Source organism: Hippichthys cyanospilos, chromosome 21, assembly GCF_059441005.1.
Source record: "Hippichthys cyanospilos isolate Australia breed blue-spotted pipefish chromosome 21, RoL_Hcya_1.0, whole genome shotgun sequence".
Taxonomy (NCBI): Eukaryota; Metazoa; Chordata; class Actinopteri; order Syngnathiformes; family Syngnathidae; genus Hippichthys; species Hippichthys cyanospilos.
Genome location: NC_142389.1, coordinates 13,995,001 through 14,018,094, shown reverse-complemented (window position 1 = coordinate 14,018,094; position 23,094 = coordinate 13,995,001). Strand labels below are relative to the sequence as shown.

At 38.1% G+C, this 23,094-nt stretch overlaps 1 protein-coding gene across 4 annotated transcripts in view; it reads left to right on the top strand.

Annotated features, from left to right (window-relative positions):
* Positions 1-4,174: 4,174 nt before the first annotated feature.
* abcf1 (ATP binding cassette subfamily F member 1) overlaps positions 4,175-23,094 on the top strand; it is a 40,776-nt gene continuing 21,856 nt past the window's right edge. The window contains exons 1-22 of one of the 4 annotated variants that reach the window (XR_015863947.1): positions 4,175-4,386; positions 5,178-5,224; positions 5,317-5,388; positions 6,786-6,953; positions 7,035-7,124; positions 11,031-11,078; positions 11,321-11,371; positions 11,452-11,529; positions 11,602-11,700; positions 11,962-12,084; positions 12,212-12,312; positions 13,452-13,537; positions 13,620-13,759; positions 13,879-14,027; positions 15,684-15,767; positions 17,058-17,182; positions 17,316-17,428; positions 17,568-17,742; positions 18,029-18,103; positions 19,409-19,479; positions 19,561-19,593; positions 22,618-22,786. Coding sequence is in view for 3 of the 4 variants with exons in the window: in XM_088404493.1 (XP_088260619.1) it covers positions 4,326-4,386; positions 5,178-5,224; positions 5,317-5,388; positions 6,786-6,953; positions 7,035-7,124; positions 11,031-11,078; positions 11,321-11,371; positions 11,452-11,529; positions 11,602-11,700; positions 11,962-12,084; positions 12,212-12,312; positions 13,452-13,537; positions 13,620-13,759; positions 13,879-14,027; positions 15,684-15,767; positions 17,058-17,182; positions 17,316-17,428; positions 17,568-17,742; positions 18,029-18,103; positions 19,409-19,479; positions 19,561-19,593; positions 22,618-22,786 (2,158 nt within the window). In the remaining variant the exon portion in view is untranslated. The remainder of the gene's footprint in view (positions 4,387-5,177; positions 5,225-5,316; positions 5,389-6,785; positions 6,954-7,034; positions 7,125-11,030; positions 11,079-11,320; positions 11,372-11,451; positions 11,530-11,601; positions 11,701-11,961; positions 12,085-12,211; positions 12,313-13,451; positions 13,538-13,619; positions 13,760-13,878; positions 14,028-15,683; positions 15,768-17,057; positions 17,183-17,315; positions 17,429-17,567; positions 17,743-18,028; positions 18,104-19,408; positions 19,480-19,560; positions 19,594-22,617; positions 22,787-23,094) is intronic. The other 3 variants (XM_088404494.1, XM_088404493.1, XM_088404495.1) reach the window with 3 other exon arrangements.

Genomic DNA, 23,094 nt, shown 5'->3' with positions numbered 1-23,094 from the left:
ACGTAAAAGTTTCTGTTGAAAAATTCCTTTGCATCCGTGCCATGTTCTTCCTCTCCGGCGTAGGCAGCTCTCCGCCGTGCATATATCGCCACAGCTGGTGAGGGGCTGTTCCTGAATACATGGGACGTTCATCCTATATTCGGTGATGTCCTTCTTGAGATCATTATCTTGGTACCAAATGAATCTCAGGTAATCTCCATGATCTTCACGGACACTGAAGGAGTAAAACATCTGTTGCACATCTGCTGTCAAGGCTATGGCCTCTTTTTGAAAGCGCATAAGTAGTACTACCAGCGTGTTATTGAATTCAGGACCACTTAGTAGGACGTCATTCAAGGAAACACCTTCATGTTTTGAACTCGAGTCAAAAACAAACCTGATTTGTTCTGGTTTTTGTGGGTGGTAGACCCCGAAAATTGGTAAGTACCAACATTGTTGATTACTTTTAAGTGTTTGCACTTGTTCTGCATGCTGTTTGTCAAGCATCTTTTGCATGAAACTGATGAAATGTTCCTTCATGTCCGACTTCTTATCTAGTGCACGTCTGAGAGTATTGAGACGTCTCAGTGCTTGACTTCTGTTATTTGGAAGGCGGAGCGTGGTGTACGAAAGGGCAAGGGAGCAGTTCATGTGTTAGAGCTATCCCTGACAACGGCTTCATCCATAATTTCAGGAAACATCTGATCTTCTACTGATAGAGCAGGCCGATTGTCATCCTTCGTCCTGACGAATACTGTTGAGCCGAGACTGTTGGTGGTCTCCTTTTGTACAGTGCTGTCACTAGAATGCTGGCGAAAATGGCTTGGCTGCGTTGTACGACCAGACAAGGATTCTTTAACATGGATGGTGTTTGAGCTGGGTGCGACAAATGACGACCTCCCATTGTTCAGCAGGTTTGTTTTGTAGACCGTTACATTGGTAGGCTTATGAACACGTCCCAGACACACATCTCCAATCACAACCCACCCTAGGTCGAGACGTTGTGCATATGGTGCATCGTGAGGTCCATTGTACTGCTTCCTCACCTTATGAAGTCTCAGGACGTCTCTACCTATGAGTAGGAGGATGTGTGCCTGGGAGTCGAGCGGTGGGATTTGGTCAGCCACTGCTCTCAGGTGGTGTGATGTTGTGCCTCATCTGGAAAAAGAATCTCGGACCTATCATCAGGAATTAAGTCACACTCCAAAAGAGTAGGGAGAGGTACTAATGTGCTTCCATCAAGAGATTCTACTATGTAGCCATGTGCTCTCCTTCCTGTGGTTTCCATTCCATTTCCATTCCACCCGAGCATGTCTTTAGCATGTAGGTCACAGCGTCTCCTCCGATGTTGAAAAGGTCGAAGAAATCTTACCGTGCTAAGGAGCGGTTGCTTTGGTCATCCATAACCACGTATAGCCAAACTGCTTTCTCTGGATGATCTTTTGGATAGACTTTTGCAAGATATATTTTTGAACACGACCTTGGACCTTCTCCTCCTCCGCAGATCTCAGTACACTTCGATGTCACCTCTGTTGATTCATCGATCTCTTGCTCCGTACATTCCTCAGTGTCTGCCTCCCCGCCTTGCTGGACCACCTTTGGCATGTTTTTTTCTGGAGCAGGCCCAGGGTGCAGAGTGGAAACATGCCTTTCACTGCCACACTCTGTACACTTTCTCGGCACCTTACAGTCATTTGTCATGTGATTTGTTGAAGCACAACAGTTAAAGCAATAGCGATTTTCCTTGAGGAAAGCTCTACGTTCTTCAATTGTCTTATTTCTGAAGCTGCAGCATTTACTGCGGGGATGAGGTTTTTTGTAGAGAGGGCAATGTTTCTCCTGGTCATTGTTTTCAGTAGATCCACTGCCCATCTTAGTCTTCCATACTGATACTTGAATTCTGCTTTTCAGTTCTTTGTTGGTGAGCTGTGGGGGACCACAGGAAAGTAAGTTGAAACTAGGATCATTTCTTGTCCTGGCATGGTTGCGTACAAATTGTGAAAAGAAGGTGAATGGTGGAAAAGCGACTTTGTTTTGGTCTTTGTAGTGGGAACCTGCAGTGATCCACTTCTCTTGTAATCTATATGGTACCTTTACAACAATTGGCAGCCAGGCAAATAGTCTTCTTCCATTGCAAGCTCCAGAAGTAGATCTCCTAAGTCCTGTAGTTTTAAATTGCCTTTGTTGGAGATTCTGGGAAAATCGTTGAGCTTCTCAAAAAGGGCTTTCTCAACTGCTTCTGGAAGACCATAGGTTTCCTCTAGACGCCTCCATACCATATGCAGGCCCGCAGCTACGCTCTGCACATGTATAGAACTGATCCTCTTCGCCTGCTCAGATGACAGAGGTCCTAGCCCAGGGGTGTCAAACTCATTCTTATCGAGGGCCACGTTGCAGTTACAGTTTCTGTCAGAGGGTCGGGATGACTGTGATAAAATATATTTTGGATGTATTTGTCACACTTCCAACTAGTTTTGAAATCAGAGAGAGGGTGAGGGCAAAAAGTGTTTGCTTTTTCCCCTAAACAATTTTAAAAGCTGAAGATGACTTACAAATGTGGTATTTTGATGGGAAACTTGAATAGGGATGGGCGTTTCGCGGGCCGCGTGAAATGATGTGGCGGGCCGGATCTGGCCCCCGGGCCTTAAATTTGACACCTGTGTCCTAGCCACTTCACCAAGAGATCCAGTTTTTCTCTTGGCGACAGTCCCAGATCTTTAATGAGGCTGATGAAGGAGGATTTCCACCCCCAGTAGCTCTGCGGATAGTCGTCAAACTTCTGGAAGACCAAAGTTACTACTTCCTGACGAATTAGGAATTTTACTATGTCTGGGACGGGAGCAGACTCATTAGTGGGAGAATTTTGTGAATTTGTTTGAGGAGACATATTATATTTCTTCAGAATTGGCATGGGTTGCTGGCCCGCATCCCATTTTGGCTATAACATGTGCGCTCTAAACGTGTGGCTGGGTGGCAGTGGCTGGAAGTTTACCTCTTCCGCAACTAGTTGTCCAGTTTCTATTTGGTTTTCACTGGTACTTGACATGGAGTGTTTTTGCACATAGTCTCTGGTTCGCTGGGTGGAAGTGAAAAAGGGTACTGGAATGTCATTTTCACTGTGAGACTGTGTTTCTCCTTCTGCAGCAGCCTCTGCAACCTCTGCTTCTGCTGAGGCTGCAGCTGCTGCCCTTTCTAACTTCAAGACGTGTAGCTGTGCCTGTACAGTAGGTCTGCTTCTTTGTATGCTGTATCTGTAGTGAGTCGTGCCTTTTCTTTCATTACTTTTGCTTCTTTTCCAGCATAAGACACCCCTATGGGTGCAACTTCAGCGTGCTCGTGCCGCTGCCATACTGGCTGATGACTGACTACTACGTTTTGATACTCTGCTGGCAGCAGACTGTGACAATGGTCCCTGTCCCATGGACCTGTGGACATCATCTGTTTTCTCTTGGACATCCATCTCTTTCAAATTGCCAATCAAAAGTCCAGTTGTAATCCTGTTCGTACGGCAAGACTTGGCTGTAGTGTCTTTTTGCTATTCTGTCCTCGTTTGATGTCGCTGTCAAACTAAACAGATAGCTAACACGGGTTGAGTTGGTCCAAGGAAAGCTTGAAGCATGGAAGTTTAATTTCTTTACTTGTTTTCCTGCCTTGTACAGCTAATTAGAACCAATGTTCCTGTTTTTTTCTCTCTCTCTGTAAAAAGACATAATTTCTCAACTTTGCCACGAACGAGGTGTTTAACTGTCGTACGGCGATAAGGAAGGCTGGGCCTCTTGGGCATATAATGTAAATGACCACAAGGTGGCAATAAAAGACAAAACAACATCCCCATCCAACCATAATGTGACACAGAACAATCAAACTGGCCAATTGAAACAAAGTATCGTTGCATGCACAACAGCCGTTGCCCAATGCAATACTTCGTTGATGCAAATACTCTACATCCGAAATTATGACAAAAGGAAGATTCTTTAGTGATGAAAAGAGAAATGTAAAATACACAAAAATTATGAATGCATTAGGATTTCAATGCCAATGTTTTGTTGCATTATTATTAATAGCAGTTCGCCATGTTTGATGAGCTATTTCCTCAAAGAAATTGGATTGGCCATTGATAGAGGTTTTCAATGCATTTTTTATTGCACAGTAATACGTACTGTCAATTCACGATTCATAGTCCAAATGGGCTGGAGGCGACAATGCGCCATTGACCTGGTTTGCGCACCAATGAAGAAGCAACAGCCGAAGAAGAAGTGTCTTAATTTACTGGGCCGCGTGACATTTGTGGCTCTAATACTGGTTTTGACAACGGCATTTGATTGATCTGTCAGGTTACGGAAAAAATGCCCAAGAAAGGGAAAGAAGAACCAGAGTGGGTTGGTGATGACGATCTATCAACAACAGGTCAGAAATAATTGTTATTTTGTAGGCTAGCTAGCTAAGCTAGCAGCCGGCGGTACAGTAGCTCAAACATCAATTAAAAACAAAACTATACTAACTCATTTGCGGAATGAGATATCCAAATTGTTAATATTGTGTTTGTAATGTGAATGGTTTGATGTTTTTGTGACTGTTCCTCAGCTTCATTAGTGAAATTATACTTGAAACATAAAGTCTGATCCACGTTGTAAATTGGTTTAAAATGTTCTTTACAGATGTATTAAAATTGGCCGAACGTGAACTGGTCAGGAAGTATGGATGCCTAATTTAATAGCACATTGTGTTGATGTTAGCGGTGACGTGTCTCTCGAGTCATGAAAATGATGCAATGTTGTAAATGATTTTGGGACTCGTTTCAATAGTGTTACAATTACGTTTATCTCGGACAAATTCTAGACTATTTAAGTACCCAAACACTACTTAAAATGCTGTTACTAATGAGCACATAAAAATACTGTATAGTGATAATACTTGACTGCGGTGACCAGCGGTGGGCAAAATTATTCACTGTACTTAAGTAACAATACAGATAGATTATAATGCATTCTAATGCATGAGTACTCAATGTCATTCTTGAAATATTGATTCATCTTCTTCACTACATTAAAGTACAGATTCTGAAATCAACTCAATCATTTCAGCGCTGAAGTGCAGTAGACATGTTTCCATATAATTATATTATACTGTTCTAATATTTAAGTGTTCCACAAGTTTTTTCCACAATTTGATATCTCATGTCCTTCTTCACCCCACAGATAAGGCAGTGAAAAAGGGGAAGAAAGACAAAAAGGGGAAAAAAACTGTGAGTAAATGTCAAAGTGTCTCCCGACTTAATTGCTGACATATGTTACACTTGGACTTACTTGATTTATTGTTATTTGTGTTTTACTCTAGTTTTTTGAGGAACTTCAGACAGAAGGCATACCCGAAAAAGAAGTTGAGATTCCTGTGAAAGATGCAAAACAGGTGATCTTTGCTTAGAGTAGCTTCTTCCGAATGTTCTTTGATTTTAGTAGTAGGTTCTATTTTTCTATCAACTCAGCTCTTCTATGAAGCCAAAAATTCAAAAGCAAATACAAGTTCTTTATCTTTACGTGTAAAGCACCGTTCTCTGTGGTGAAAGCCCCAATATTGAACACAATCTGTTCCAGGGCGTCAATATATGAAGCCTGTACACACAAAAGATGTGTGCATAAAGACTGCATACGAACATTCCCATGACACATACCAGATTTATCAATTTGGACTTGTGGGTGAGGATGTGCTTAAATTTATGCATATAATCTTGTGTAAGAGTGATGAAACTACGGACATAGGATACAGACATACTTCCATCCAGGCATGGGCTGATATCAGAACCTTATGGTGTGATAACCTTGAGCAAAAATATCACTGTATCATAGAATTGAAATTACCCCTCTACAATGTTTCAGTTAATAAATAAATGCAAAGCCATTTTTCCCGCACAAAAAACTTTTATTTTTAAACACCCCACAATCATTCATCACCTTAATGATGTGTAGGGTTTGCATGTCCCAATGATCCTAGGAGCTAAGCTGCCTTAAGATGCTGTACACTATTGATTTATTTTGTTCGAAATTCACTAGTGTTAAACCCAGCCTAGGGGAACTGGGATATACCATGTGTGCTTCTTCAGAGGGAGAGCAAACAAACAAAATAATAAAAGATATTCTGAATCCCTAACTAACTAGCCAAACAAAAAGGAAACAAATGACATTTGGCTCACTATCTACCTAACGCAAAAACAGGAGAAAAAGGGTTAAACAAAAACGGCGTCTCCCTCCTACTACTGCTCGATCTACAGGAGTCTAACAAACACGTCTAACAAACACGTCCGGAGAGAGAGAGCTTGGTCCGTGGACTGTTTAAATAGGGCGGCCAATCAGGAGAGCCAGCCAATGGGATGACACCACCTGCACACAATTGACACACTCCAACCAAAAGGCACTCATGCACATGCACACACACAAACAAAGGAGAACACAGCAGAACATACAAAAACTACATATGACCCACGGGTCATAACAACTAGGAATTCACCGGAAATTTAGCCGTCCTTAAGTTTTCTGCTTTAAATGATCCTGAAGTTCATTGTTGCTGTTCATGCACAAAAAAAAAAAATGTCACAGAAACTAAAGTTGCGTGATGGAAAATGCCCAAGCTAACAAGTCTCAGTAGTGGCCAATCACTGTGACTATTATACTGTAGTGTTCAGATTTGAAAGAGTTGATATGACTTGTAATGTGACCTCATGAGTATTTCAAGTACTATCAAAGAAGTGATTTTAAATGCGCCCTCCTTCTAAACAGCTCTGTTCAATCTTTTATTGACATCCTTCTCAGCCAAATAAAAAGAAAAAGGACCGCCGGAAAGGAAAAGGTGGAGATACAGGCAATGACAGTGATGAAGATGTCATGCTGAAATTAAAAAAACTATCAGTCCAAGCTAGTGATGAGGAAGATGAGCTCCCCACAGTTGTTCCCCCGAATAAAGGAAACAAGAAGAACAAGGTTTGGCATCATCGGTTACCATCACAGTTGGCAATAACACTTCCCATGCTGACGGTATAACATATTTGTGTTGTTTTTCAGGGTGGTAACATTTTTGCAGCTCTCAGCCAGGGAATTAGTGATGTGGAAGACAAGTCTGATTTTGATGAGGAAGATGAACCAATTAAAAAGGTATCATGTTTCTATTTGCATGAGGATTAATACTACTTGCTGAACAGTTTTGCGAGTAATGCAATACAAAAGTAATGTAATTACTGTAATGCATTACTTTTTACTGTAACACAGTGATGTAATATATTGCACACAAAGAATAGTAATATTGTACTCGTTACAAATGAGAGTAAAGTAATGCATTACAATGTATTTTTAGCCTGAAAGTGGTGTTTTTTCCCCCACCAAATTAATCAAAAACATAGTGAAATCGGAGGAGAAAAGTCTGAGGCAAAATGTTTCCTTGCTGATTTACTATAGCTTAGATGAAACGGCAGGTTGAATATGGACAATGTGTACACAAGATGAACATATGACCATTACTTTCAGTTCGTCAGAGATAAAGACAAGAAAAATATAATCGTTTGGTGCACTTTGTACACGACACCTAAAAAGCTGTCGTGAAGTTAGCGAGAGGAAAACATGTGGAGGATACCGCTGTCTCGCTGAGGGATGAAGACAAGAAGAAGTTAGAAGATTTGTTAGGAGATATCTGCTGCTTTCCACCAGCATTTGGAAACCTTGTCAGCAAGATCCTTGTCAGCATAAACAATGCATCACTATGCTGTGAAGCTAAAATAAAAAAGGGATTCACATACAAAAACAAGTTTTTGTATCTTGTCTTTAAACGTTCACAATACAATACTTTTATATTTGGCATGTACTGGTTTTAGGCTTAACCCAACCTTTCACTGGATGTGTAATGAGTGTAATGAGCTACAGTTAGAATGGCAAATCCTTATTTCCAGTTACAGTGGTGAGATTAATTCAAAAGTAATGCAATAGTAGTGAGATGCATTACATTTCAAATACAGTAATATTGTAATGTTTCTAATTAGTTTGAAATGACAGTAATAAGTAATAAATAATGCATTACAGTTTTGAAGTTGCCCAACACTGTTGCTCAATGGTAAAATGTTATCGGTGAGGAATTGTACCCAAATTCTACATACAGTGAAAAAGTCTACACACCTCTGTTCTAATGCAAGGTTTTTGTGATTTATATTCTACATGTAGTGAATGTAAAAAGTCTACCACACTTCTGTTCTAATGCAAGGTTTTTGTGACTAAAAATAAATAAATATAGATAGCGTTTTCAAAACCTATTCTGCTATTAATGTGACCTAAGACAGCACCACTCTACTGGAAAATGATAAAGAAAGGATAATTACCTTAGAAATCACTGAGACAATGTGGTTGCAGAAATGTAACGTCTTACAAATGAAGATGCACCCAGTTTGGAATTAACCCATCACATTTAAGCTATCGCAAAAGTTGGCACTCACTTGCCAGTAAGAGTGGGAATCTTTGGCTGTCTCACGATTCAAGTGAAATTTTGCAGTTCCCGATTCGATTTTAGAATTGATTTTCAATTATATTTAATTAAACATTATTTCTGTCTCCATCTATATAAGTGCAAAGAATCATCATACTACTTGTTTCTGCTTTGCAAGACAGAACAACAAAGGGAGACCTCCTAATGTTTGTTTTTTTTTACATGTACGAAGTTTTGATTTTTAAGATTGATTTTTTTTTTTTATACAAAATAGCATGTGGACAACTGATAAATTTTGTAGCTAGTTATAAACTGTTTAGCTTTTATAGTATGAAATAAGATTAAACAAAACAAACAAACACAATTAGAACAATATAAATTGTCATTTCATATGAAATTGCTGTACCAAATAAATAAATAAATAAATAAATACGGTACAGTCGTGACAAACAAGATTAGAAAACTAGAACATGTGCTATTCCTGAAGAAATTGCATGTGAAGACGAAAATGTTGAAGAGAGCGGTTTTGAATCGTGGAATAATGTGGAATATTCTGAATGTTACCAAGTTGGTTGGTACAATGATTTGAATAGGCCAAATAATGTAGAAGATACAAGGGAAAAAATGAAACAAGTGGAATTGTGAGAAAATTTTGACTTGTGGGAATAGTAAAATGGACAAAACCATGGAATGGCGGGAATCGGGGCAATTGATTAAAGTTCGAACAGTGTAAATCGGATGAGTAATTACAAAGAAGGAACGTTACAATTTTTTAGTGAGAACAGTTGGAATGAATGAGGAATTATGAGCAATAATATTAAAATAGTTATGAATAATTGGAATGTGTGAATATCAGTAATAATGAAAATGTGAACGGAATGAATGGAATGATGTATATGTGAAATGGTGAGCTTCAAATGTGAAATGTTTAACATGCCATTGGGAATTATTATAGGTGGAAAAAAAGGGAATTATGGGAAAATATTAATATTTATGAATTGATGGAAATGGTCCCTAAGGCGAAATGAATGAGTTAAATGTTGTGAATGTGTAATGAGGAACCTCAAAATATGAAATGTTAAAACTCCCATTGGACATGAATATTGGAATATTGAAGTGAAAATATGGAATTATGGGAAATTGTCAAATGTATGAATTATTTGAATGATGGGAATGATCCATAGGGTGAAATGAAAGAGTTAAATCTTATGAATTTGAAATGGGAAAGCTCAAAATGTGAAATGTTGAATCTCCCATTGGGAATGAATGGGGAATCCTCCCATTGAAAATGAATTGTAGAATATTAAAGGGTGCAAAATATGGAATTATGGGAAAATATTGGAATGTATGAATTACTGAAGTGATGGGAACGATTCCTAAGGTGAGACAAACGAGCTAAATATTGAAAATATGAAATGTGAATGCTGTAAATATGAAATGTAAAATCTCCCAATGTTAATTCAATAGGATTTTTGGCCTGGAAAACAGGGAATTGTGGGAGATCTGTAAATATTTGGAATGAGTAAAATGGAAACATGGATAAATATGACATTGGAATGGTGTGAATCTGATGAACTGGGAATGATTTGAAACACTTTCGCCTTCAAACAATAAACATTTTCAAGTGAGCAGCTAAATTGAGATTATTGGCAAAGCATGAAACATGTTTCAATTTGTTCATCTCTGAGCACATCAAAGCGTTATCAGTCACAATTGTAACATATTATTTCCTTCAATAGAGACAGTATTTTCATTCATTTACATGTATGTGAGTAATCTATGTGTTTGTAAATTAATTTGGATTTTGCATACTCTGTTTTTGTTTTATTTTTTTTGTTTTGTGCACATGCTGAAGTTTTGTGTAGAGTGGATTACATACCATTTGCAGGAACGTTATCAGGGTTTCGCTGCGTGCGCTGAAAAGCTGCTTATTTGAATTAGGTGGGTTGGAAGAGACAAATAAAAAACATGCAAGATAGTGGCTCTCAAGGACCGGGTTTGGACACCTCCTGTTCTGAGCTCGAGCAAAACCAGGGTTGAAACTTTAACATTATCTGAATTAATTTTAAAGTGCCTCTGATTAAGGACAAAAGTTCAGCAAGTGCATGTTATTTCAGTTTGTTTTTTCAACTCTCTAAAAGACTTGGAACTTTTTCACTTGAAATGTACAAGTTATAAGAACCAATCGCGGAAAGTTTGGAAATGATTTATCTTCATCTCTTTTACTATCACACAAACCTGGGTTTTGAGCAGGGGTGTGTGGACTCCTTAAATCAGTTGTGTATGTGTACATGTAAATATGTTAATATATGAAACAATAGAAACCTTTGTTCCATTTTTGACAATTTTTCAGACTTTCAGCTTGAAGCTAGTAAGAAAAATCTATTCATAAAATACCAGAAGTTGATGTAAAATGTATGACAGCGTAGGCATGTTATTTATTTATTTATTTATTTATTTTTTGTAATACAGGCATCATATATATTTGTAAAGCTATGCAATTAAATCTGTATTTTGTAAATACATGTCTTAGAAATATTTCATTATCATTTATGGAGTATAAACCTACAATTTGTGCATCTTGCATACAGGAGGCTGAGAAGGGCAAGAAAAAAGATAAAGCTAAATCTAAGGTGAAGGTGGGTGCTTTGTGGGTGCTCAGTTTTGGTGTTTCCTGGAGTAAAACTTCTCTCTAACTTTAGTACTAGATATTTTAGGTATTTGTTTCTTTCCCTTTTGCATGTCCAGCTATCACCTCTCTTTTTTATGACATTTCATAGTGTTATGCTTGTGCTTGTATGTGCTTGTTTTTGTTTTGTTTTTGTTTTTTCTATGCAAATTTTTCCATGCATTTATTTATTGTTTACTTTTTGCTTTGTAGTTGCTGGACAATGATGAAGATGAGAAGCTAAAGGACAAAGTAAAAGAAGTTGTACGTAATGTTTTAAAAGTGGTTTGGTTTTTATTCATTCTCATTGTTTCACCAAGATGCCTTTTTTCCAAATGTTGTAGAAAAAGAAACCTGCTGAGGAATCACACCATGATGATGAAGGGGATGGGTACAACAGTGACGGGGATGACATGATGATGGTTCGTATGTGTCTGATTTTCCAAATGTTTGTTTACTCTGGGTCTGTGTTTTAACCATTTGTGTCAAAGCAGAGTGCTGAGGATATCATTGCAGAGCAGGCCAAACAGCAACAAGATGATGACCCTTTTTCTAACCTTAGCAAGAAGGAGAAAAAGAAGAAGAAAAAAATGGTAACTTAAAATTTGTTGAAAGTTACGCAAAATAGAAGGTACAAAAAATTTTGAGTTCTGTATCAAATAAGTTATAAATATTTACTACACAATACTACTCAGCAACTCATGTAATAGGGTAAACAACACTTTATATTGATAAGCTAAATTAAATATTTACTCAATGTATATAGTAATGGGTGATTTTGTTTCTTTTGAACTTTTTGTTTGGGTTCGTGTTGTGTTACATTCCAATGTGTCTTTTTACACTTGTGTTTATAGCTGGAGTATGAGCGTCAGGTGGCAAGCCTCCGTGCCCAAAACGCCTTGGAGGGAGATTTCTCAATTTCCCAAGCTGAAATGTCCTCCAGACAGGCCATGCTAGAAAATGCTTCTGATATCAAGGTTTGCTTTGGGAATGCTAAAATCACTCTCTTGTTTCTAGACAAATTCTAATGACACTGTGTCAGATTTTCTCTTTAATTACAGTATATTCAGTCCCTCACACAAAGTTCTTTTTTGTGTTGTGTAGCTGGAAAGGTTCAGTATTTCTGCCCATGGCAAAGAACTTTTCGTCAACGCTGACCTCCTTATCGTGGCTGGAAGAAGATATGGTTTGGTTGGACCTAACGGGTAATTTTCATATAAATAAAGTATATATTTAAACTGTGGCAGGCACATTTTTTGTCTGAGTGCAGATTGGCTTCTTATTAGCGGTTTAAAATAGTGTGCCACATTTTGCCACTTTTTTGTTTTTAAATTGTACACTTCTCAAGCTAGCTGTGTATTTGTAGCACACTGTTCTCATGCTTTGTCATGAATGCACGGGGCACATGCAAGGTGGTACAAATATTCGACAAAGAATCGCTTTCGCTTTGACCCAGTTAGTTGGACTTTTCCTCATTTCAACAGATGTGAATCCAAATTGATCCTTTGCTTCATGTTTTTGCCACCTTGAATTGCGTGACAGTGTGTTTTCCGCTAGCTGTCACCAACATGGTTCTAGAAGGAACCAGGTACTGTAGTCCCCGAGGCCCACATGATGAGTAGCCCACAGCCCTTTTGTAAAAGAAGCTGGCAAGTGAGATGAGATTTGTGTACATTATGTTTGAGTCTTTGTGTGCATGTATGTGGTTATTCGAGAGAGGAATAACTAGTGCCATCCCACTCAGCAGTAAACTGCATCCAGTTTTTTCATTGTCTTTTTTAAAATCACACTTAGGTGCATAGGTGTACATTTTTAAATACCAATGTGTAAATAATAATTGTTTAAATAAATTGGTATAGTTCAAAAAGTGAGTATTGTGTCACATGAGCAAACCATAACAGTAGTGGAGAGCAGTAAAGTCTGAGATGCTTACAATAAGGACCTGATAGCAATGAGCAGGCGCCCAGTCTGCACAGTTTGGCATCAGTTGCACCTCTTCACAATGTGGTGAGTGCGAGATGTTACGCCAGTGCATTGCCCGTGGAGGGCAATAAGAAGATGATATTTACCCACAATAATTTGAGTATATTTGATATTTTATCAAACTGTTGGCCCTTGCCATTGATCAGTAGCCAAGAAGTAACTCTTATTTAAAAAAGAATTGTTGCAGAAATCAACAATATTAGAGCAGACAATTTGTGAGATACTATGAAACACTAAAATAACCTGGAATCAGCCATTAGTATCTCACGGTCTTTTTTACACATTGTTTATAACTGTGTACTACTATGGCTGTATAATAAATAAACTATTTCAACTGTTTTTTGGTTGTTGTTTTTTTCAGCAAAGGGAAGACCACTTTATTGAAGCACATAGCCAACAGGGCTCTGAGTATTCCCCCCAACATCGACGTGCTGCTGTGTGAGCAGGGTAAGAATGTTTTCTCTGCCATTTTCTTGGCAGTGTGCTCAGTCCCATTAACGCATGCTCTCGTGTGCATGTGTGCAATCAGAGGTGGTGGCTGATGACACACCTGCGGTTCAGGCAGTGCTGAAGGCCGACACCCGCCGTCTGAAGCTGCTGCAGGAGGAGAAGCAGCTTCAGGCTCGTCTGGAAAAGGGAGAGGACAGTGTGGCAGATAGACTAGACAAGGTTGTTACATTGTAAATACATACCCATCCACTGAGCCAAACGTTTATCCATGTATGTTCTTTACTGTATTGTATGCGTCTTAATCTGTTTTGGCTACAAAGATTTTTTCCTCTTATCAGGTTTATGAGGAACTGAGAGCAATTGGAGCTGCAGCAGCTGAGGCCAAGGCAAGGAGAATTTTGGCAGGCTTGTCATTTACCTCTGAAATGCAGAACAGACCCACCAAAAGGTTTTCTGGAGGTTGGAGAATGAGAGTCTCCCTTGCCAGGTAGACTTGAACTCGCTGTTTAACCTTTATGCGCCATCATCTACCATTTTAGTAAATTTGGTAAATTTTATGTTTAAATCAATGCAAAAGCATAAAAAACACAACCTAAAAAAAACACTAGAGGGTTAAAATTTCCCGGGAGTGTGTAAAATGTGCTGAAGTTCCAAATGGCACCATGGTGAAGTTTTGAAAGTATTGCAGCTGGGTGTCAGAAAAATGTAATACACAACGCACAAAGTTTCCCAAAATCGTAGCATAGACCTCCATTATAATTCATATTATTTGATCTATTGTAAACCTGATGTGTAAAAATGCATTTCGCGCGATTACCACATCAATTGCATTAGTTACGTCTCAAATAATGTGTGCATGGCAAAAATGTGATGGAACAATCAAGAGTTGGAGATTCAAACGTCGTCACATAAATACGCGTTGAGCGTCTCTCCAGAGCTCCTACTCAAAAGTAAACAAAGTGTGTGCGGACTACACATTTCAAAGGATAAGTTTTATTTATTTATTTTTTTAAGAACTTGCCAGCAAGACCCACAAATGCACACGCGCCATTAGTAGCATTACCGAGCATATTCCCTGCCGAAATTTAAATCTGGTTGCATGCCGACTGCAGAGCAAGAAGCAGAGGAGGCTGCAGGTTGTGGTAACCACAAAAGAAAGCAGTGTGGATTCTGCACAGAAAAACTGGTTGCTTCCAACATTTGTGAAAAGTGAGGTACACCGACTTGGAAGCACATGAGGACAATTTGCAAAAACTGTTAAAAAAAAAAAAAAAAAAGTTCTAACAAGTGTTCTTTTTCATTTGTTCTGAAAAGTGTTTCTGTTCTAGTTTGTTGTTTGTTCGTTCTGAAAAGTGTTAGTTGTTCTAGTTTGTTGTTCTTGTTCAGTATTTGATGGTTTGTTGGTTACGTAATGTCTGTTCATTATAAATTCTTCATAGTTGTTAGGACTTTTTGACCTTGTCAAGGTTATGATTGCCTTGTATGTTTTTCGCTTTTATATATGGCTATAACACATTACTGTACTACTTTTATTGTATACAAAGGGCAAAAAAAAAGAGAGAAAAAAAAAGTACATATGTCTGGACAGTTCTGATGCCACTGAACATTTTGAGCGGTTGAAAGTTAAAATTAAGAAATGACTTAGTTATCCCAACTGTAAAACATCTACGATTTTGGTAAAATATTTACGTTTCAGTGTATTTGCAACAAGAACTGCCATTGTCAAAAAATGGGAATGTGGAAGAAAATTGTTTTTACTTATTCAAGGCTATAATTATGCCATATGATATTTTCCAATTACATTTTGTATATATATATATATATATATATATATATATATATATATATATATATATATATATATATATATATATATATATATATATATATCCAGCATAGTTGGTTTTGGACATAGCACAGTACTGCTTTTATTGTCCTTAGAGGGCAAAAAATGAAGAAAAAAAAAATCTATGTGTATGGATAGCTCTAATGCCACTGAAAATTTTGTGTGGTTGAAAGTAACAAAAATATACATAAATGACTTAGTTATCACACCTGTAAAACATGTTACCACAAGGGTTAAAACTGACTCAACATTCACTTGTTGAAAGATTTTCTTCCTTCACATCCACCAACTCCACAGAGCTCTGTTCATGGAACCCACCTTACTGATGCTTGATGAACCCACCAACCACCTGGACCTGAATGCTGTCATCTGGCTCAACAAGTATGTAAAACTGTCTTTTTTTAACCTTTCTTGTTCTGATTCTAATTCCAATGAAATGGAATCCATCCATTTCTCTATGCATCGTGTCATATGTGTAGTGTTATAAGTCATAAGTTATAAGTCAAATTACTTTGCAGTACACTCACTTGAGTTTTAGGTATACAATTTAGCAGTGGCGGTCCGTGCATTTCACACTCAGGTCTTCAGTGATTGGACCCCTCATGCACACACGTACGCATTACTGGGCTAGGCAGGCTATTTTTCATAGCATTTAAACATCAACAAACCCGCATCATTAATTAAAACTTATCATTCTACGTGCCAAAACTTAACATAATACGAATTTCAAATTATTCGTCCACAAAGTTTTATGAAGTCCACGAAGAGCAGGCAAGTTTTAACAAGATTGTACGCTAAATTACAAATGGCAATTTAAAATTGTCACGTCTGGGCATGGTGAGTTGGGAGGAGGAAGGCAGGGGGCCCAAAAAATGCAGGAAAACTGAGAAATATGTGGCACAAAAAAGGAAGTTTTAACAAAGAAATGAGGCAGGACCGAATTGGGAGCAAACGTGGACAAAGTATCACCAGACAGAGAGAACGCAGATAATAAAGGCAGACGCGAGTGGAACAGAAACATGAACAAAACTTCACAAACTCACAACAACCAAACCCAACCAAACATGACAATTGAATATGAATGACATAAAATGACAAAAACACCCAAAACGGCTGTCCCGAAGATCTTTCATTACATTATTTCATTACAAAATCTATTCTTCTTTTTTTACCCTCAGAAAGACTTTCATGACCTGCTTGTAGAGTTTGTCTTCACGTTTCATTTCTAATAATAAATCCTTTTGTATTGACATGGACGCCAATGCTGAAAGCCGCGTCGGCCCAATTTCCTTTTTGCTTTTTTACAGCTATTGTGGGTTTAAAAAAAAAAAGCGGGTCTGCGCGTCTGGCTTCGATGTACGCTAACGCTAGCTGGTTTAGCAACATTTTTTTTCTTTTTTTTTTTTTTTAAACACTTTAACCACTTCCACCGTTAAATATGGTGGATCAATTTAGCACTGCCTTCCTGCAGTGAGCGTCCAGTTACGTCACGTTCTACGTGAGGATTCTTGATGGCTTTGATAATGTCAGGTTATATTAGGCCAGCAGAGAAGGTCTTGCTGACCCTTACACGCCACCACTGCAATTCAGTCATTTTATAGTAATATATAACATGTTTTCTTATCAGCTGTCAAATATATCTGTTCGTTCAATTATATTTATCTATTCCAGCTACCTTCAAGGTTGGAAGAAGACCCTGCTCATAGTTTCCCACGACCAAAGTTTTCTTGATGACGTGTGTACTGACATTATGCATTTAGACAACCAGAAACTCTACTACTACAGAGGGAACTACTGTAAGTATTTAATACTTTCATATAACTTAAGTGTGCATCGTACGTCATACTTAGTTATTGGATACAATGTTGGGTACAGTGGCATGATTTAAAGAAGATAAATGTTTGACTAACCTAAAATTTATTTTTATAGTGACCTTCAAAAAAATGTATGTCCAGAAGCAAAAGGAGCTCCAGAAACAGTATGACAAGCAGGAGAAGAAACTTAAGGACTTGAAGGCTGGTGGCAAGTCCACCAAACAGGCTGTGAGTTTGGACCAGCCATCTCGCTGAATCTCCTTAGCTTCAGCTCAGAAATCTGTGCTAACTGTACCTGAAAGTCCACATTTTTTCACACCTCTCCAGTCATTTTTTTCTGAGACGTTTATTCCAATGGTGCGTTCAGGAAAAGCAGACTAAAGAAGCTCTGACGAGAAAACAACAGAAAGGCAAGAAGAAGGGAGGTCAGGAGGAAGAGAGCCACGAAGCCACAGAGCTGCTGAAGAGGCCCAAAGAGTACACCGTCAAGTTCACCTTTCCAAACCCTCCTCCTCTTTCTCCACCCATTCTGGGCCTGCACAGTAAGAAGGCATTTCTTCTGCTGCGTTTCCCATACAACACATTTCATTTTCAAATTTAACATTTAAAAGAAGCGGACTTACTGGAAGTAAAAACAATTTGAGAGACTGTGAAAAGTTTAAATAATGATTATTGTACTGATGAAATACCTTTTGGGAAGCTCTGTAGTACGATCTACAAGACTGACAGTGAATGTACAGAAGCACAAAAAAACCCAACTTTTTTTTCCCCAACATTTTCATCCATTTCCAATCCAACATTTTTTGTTTCTTTGTCTCCTTTTTTCAGGCATTGATTTCTGCTATGAGGGTCAGAAGCCGCTCTTCAGGAATGTAGACTTTGGAATTGACATGGAATCCAGAAGTAAGATCATTTTAGAATTTGTTAAACTCTTGTTTATGCAGAAGATGATGTTAAAAATTTGTGATTTAAAAGCATTGTGTTTTTAAATATCAGCTAGGGTATTAAAGGGACTCTGTGTAAGACTTAGACCGTTTTCATTGCGGACAGCAGGAGGTGCTGCATTTACCTTCGTTCGTAGCTATAACAAAAAGGGCAGCCTCCGGAGAACTGCCAGGTCCCATTTAATATAATTTTATTATAACTAGATGTACGGTTATATTTAAAATATACTGTTAGTTGGTAAGAGCACATTTATTTGCAAGGTTTTCAAATGTATAATAATTTAATTGATTCATTTTTAATGAAAAACGGTCTAAATCTTATACAGTGTCCCCTTAAGTACTGCAAAATGTGTCCCGGTGCGTCAAGTATAAACCAACCGAGTCTTTCGCCGCAGGCTTGTTTTCACTATAGTGAACTTCAGTGCAACACAAATACAGAAGAAAAAAAAAACATTTCGTATTGTGCAACAGGGTAATTTTTCCTTGTATGAGGAAGTAAGAAAGGGGAAAAGGCTTCAATGCATGGATTTTTTTTCACATTGGGAGGTATTTTTGCTCATGCAGGTTTCGTTGTTGAGGAATTTTACTGTATAAATACTGGGAAGTCAGTGGTCATATGAAAATAAAGTGATAATCCACTTAGTAATATCCAAGTAGTCCTAAGGGACTCTTTTGCACGTGTGTTTGTTTTGTTTTTTTGCTCAATTTTTTTTTTTTTTTTTGATTTCGAAGTATGATACTCATGTTGACATAGCGGGGCGATGCTGCGGAAGGACACCATGGAAAGGCTTTGTTTTTGCAATATGAATTGAAACTGCAATAAAATAGGGAAATTTTTTCAGACACTTTGATTCTTGTTTTTTTCTCTTTTAGACTAACTTGTATAAACGCTGAAAAAAGTAGTTAATAGTTGTTGAAGGTTGATTGATATTTTTTTAATGTTAAAAAAGAATGGGTATCCATTTTTATAGAGGTTAAAAAGGATAGGTATACTTATACAAATTTTATAGATAATATCTTATTTATAATTGCTGTGGCGAGTGGGGGAGTGTGAAAGGTTTTCTCTTCCCGGAGGGCTTTGCTCTATGTATGCAGTACATACAAAAAGTGTTCATTTTTGCAACAAAGTTATTTTATGTGTCAGTTTAGGTTCCATCACGGAATTAATGTAAATGGTGAGGATGTTGACCTCCATGTAACTACAGACGTAAAACACAGATAAGAGATTCTAGGAGGTTTTTTATTTTTATCTTCTCTCCTCCAGTTTGTATAGTTGGCCCAAATGGTGTTGGGAAGAGTACATTGCTGTTGCTGCTCAACGGGAAACTAAACCCTGTATGTATGTCGATGTATTGAAGTTTATTTAGGTAATAATGGATCTGTCCACCACGAGTGACACTGTCTTGTATTTTACAGACCAAGGGTGAGATGAGGAGGAATCATCGATTGGTAAGCACTGTATTTTCCGCACACCCAAAAGCCTGATTTTTTTTTTTTTTTTTTTTTTTTTTTTTTTTAGTGGCAGTGCGCCTTATAATCCGGTGCGCCTTATATATGGATCAAATCATGTGCTGACTGCATAAACTATAGTTTATGCCTAAAAAAAATACAGTTCAAACCAACCTGGCCGAGGTTATTAAAGCCGGCCCAGCGCGATTAATTAACTTGATTTGCAGGCCCAACACGATTTTTTTTTTTTTTTAGGACTTAGGCGGGTGTGACCCTACACTCATGTTTGTCGTTTAAAATTCCCTGACTTTCGTTTATTCTTAACTTCTTTGTGCTCCATATCGTAATAGCGGGTCAAAAACATATAATGCCTGCAAAGGAAAAAAATTAAAAAGACAGTGGCAGCACGCGTTCACCTGCGCTGGGCTCCCCACTCATACTGTTGCATGTTTTTCGTTTGAATTTCCCTGACTTTCGTTTTTTCCAAACTTCTTTGTGCTCCGTAGAAATAGCGGGTCGCAAATATTTAATGCATGCAGAGGAAAAAATGAAAGACAGCAGCGCCACACCTTCACCCGCGCTTGGCCCCAAACTCATACCGTTGCAAGTTTATCGTTTAAATTTCTCTGACTTTCGTTTATTTGTAACTTCTTTGTGCTCCATAATGAAATAGCTGGTCAAAAATATATAATGCATGCCGAAGGGAAAATCAAAAGGATTGCGGCGCAGCATTCACAAGTGCATGGCTCGATCTGGATCTATTCTGTGCTCTGCGGCTCCTGTTTAGTAGTTAAATATCGAATAACGCATTCTCTGTTTTATCTGATTTTTTTTAATTAATATTTCTTAGTATTATATCCATACAATGGTTATATTGTATGACTAAAGTTTATATTATATTAATAAAATTTGATGACTGCTGATTGTTTTTAATACATTCCCTTGAGTAAAGCACCATCTAGTGGCTGCATAACGCAACTCTATCCAGTGTATGCATAATGCAACCCCAGCCAGTACTATGGTTTCAACTCTATGTGCACCTTATAATCCGGTGCGCCTTATACACACGTGGACAAAATTGTTGGTACCCCTCAGTTAAAGAAGGAAAAACCCACAATTCTAACTGAAATCACTTGAAACTTACAAAAGTAACAATAAATAAAAATGTATTGAAAATTAAATAATCAAAATCAGCCATCACTTTTGAATTGCTGATTAACATAATTATTTAAAAAAACAAACTAATGAAACAGGCCTGGACAAAAATGATGGTACCCATAACTTAATATTTTGTTGCACAACCTATTGAGGCAATCACTGCAATTAAGCGATTTCTGTATTTGTCAATGAGCGTTCTGCAGCTGTCAACAGGTATTTTGGCCCACTCCTCATGAGCAAACTGCTAAAGTTGTCTCAGGTTTGATGGGTGTCTTCTCCAAATGGCATGTTTCAGCTCCTTCCACAGATGTTCAATGGGATTCAGATCTGGGCTCATGGAAGGCCACTTTACAATAGTCCAACACTTTTCTCTCAGCCATTCTTGGGTGTTTTTGGCTGTGTGTTTTAGATCGTTGTCCTGTTGGAAGACCCATGACTTGCGACTGAGACCAAGCTTTCTGACACTAGGCAGTACATTTCTCTCCAGAATGCCTTGATAGTCTACAGATTTAATTTTACCTTGCACACATTCAAGACACCCTGTGCCAGATGCAGCAAAGCAGCCCCAAAACATTACTGAGCCTCCTCCATGTTTCACCGTAGGGACAGTGTTCTTTTCTTCGTATGCTTGGTTTTTGAGTCTATGAACATAGAGTTGATGTGCCTTACCAAAAAACTCCAGTTTGGTCTTATCTGTCCAAAGGACATGCTCCCAGAAGCTTTGTGGCTTGTCAACATGCATTTTTGCAAATTCCAGTCTCGCTTTTTTATGATTTTTTTTTCAGCAGTGGTCGTCTCCCATGAAGTCCACTTTGGCTCAAACAACGACGAATGGTGCGATCTGACACTGATGTACCTTGGCCTTGGAGTTCACCTTTAATTTCTTTGGAGGTTGTTCTGGGCTCTTTGGATACAATTCGAACGATCCGTCTCTTCAATTTGTCATCAATTTTCCTCTTGCGGCCACGTCCAGAGAGGTTGGCTATTGTCCCGTAGGTCTTGAACTTCTGAATAATATGAGCCACTGTTGTCACAGGAACTTCAAGCTGTTAAGAGATGGTCTTATAGCCTTTACCTTTAAGATGTTTGTCTAATTTTTTTTCGGATGTCCTGGGACAATTCTCTCCTTCGCTTTCTGTTGTCCATGTTCAGTGTGGTACACACCTTTTCACCAAACAGCAGAGTGACTACTTGTTTCCCTTTTAAATAGGCATACTGACTGATTATGAGTTTGGAAACACCTGTGATGTCAATTAAAGGACACACCTGAGTTAATCATGTCAGTCTGGTCAAATAGTTTTCAATCTTTTATAGAGGTACCATCATTTTTGTCCAGGCCTGTTTCATTAGTTTGTTTTTTTAAATAATTATGTTAATCAGCAATTCAAAAGTGATGGCTGATTTTGATTATTTAATTTACAATACATTTTTATTTATTGTTACTTTTGTAAGTTTCAAGTGATTTCAGTGAGAATTGTGGGTTTTTCCTTCTTTAACTGAGGGGTACCAACAATTTTGTCCACGTGTATATGTTTGTTTTAATGGACATCATCATGTTGTACTGTTCTCACATGGGTTCTTGCAGCTCTGAGCCAAGGCCTGCTTAGGAAATGTGAGTGTATCCTGTGGCACATCAAAAATTAGAGGGAATCTTGTAGGGATAGCAAAAATTTTAATCAACTGAAAAAACTAAATTTAACAGACATGTACTTTGAGGGAAATATGAGGTACAATGTCGTTTGAAAGATACATATATCTTATACTGGCATACTGTATTTTTAGTAAATACAATATTGTCTAGTTTGAATGTATTTTATTTTTTTAAGTTAACCATTTTTGCAGTAAGTTTGTGCTGATTGCTTCCAGAAAATCGGCTTCTTCAACCAGCAGTACGCGGATCAGTTGAACATGGAGGAGAACCCTACTGAGTACCTAATGAGGAACTTCAACCTCCCCTATCAGGATGGCAGGAAGTGCCTGGGACGTTTTGGCTTGGAGAGCCATGCCCACACTATTCAGATCTCAAAACTGTCCGGTATGAACATTTTGAATCATATGTGTTTTGCATTTGAAATTTGCACTCTCATTTGTCAAAAATATGTTGCAGGTTGAACTCAGAGTTCATAGTTATTTACCTTCTCCTTTGTCTTCCTTGTAAATTATTCCTTTTAGTTTACTACAGTACAGTGATCCCTCGCTAGACCGCGCCTCACCTATCGTGCTGTCGCAGGTTTTTTTTAATTTAAAAAAAAAGAAGCCATATTGCTGATAGACGTGCTATGAAAGTTTCTTGCATGCCAGACAGACGAGGTAACTATGAATGCACTTAATGCACTTGCCACA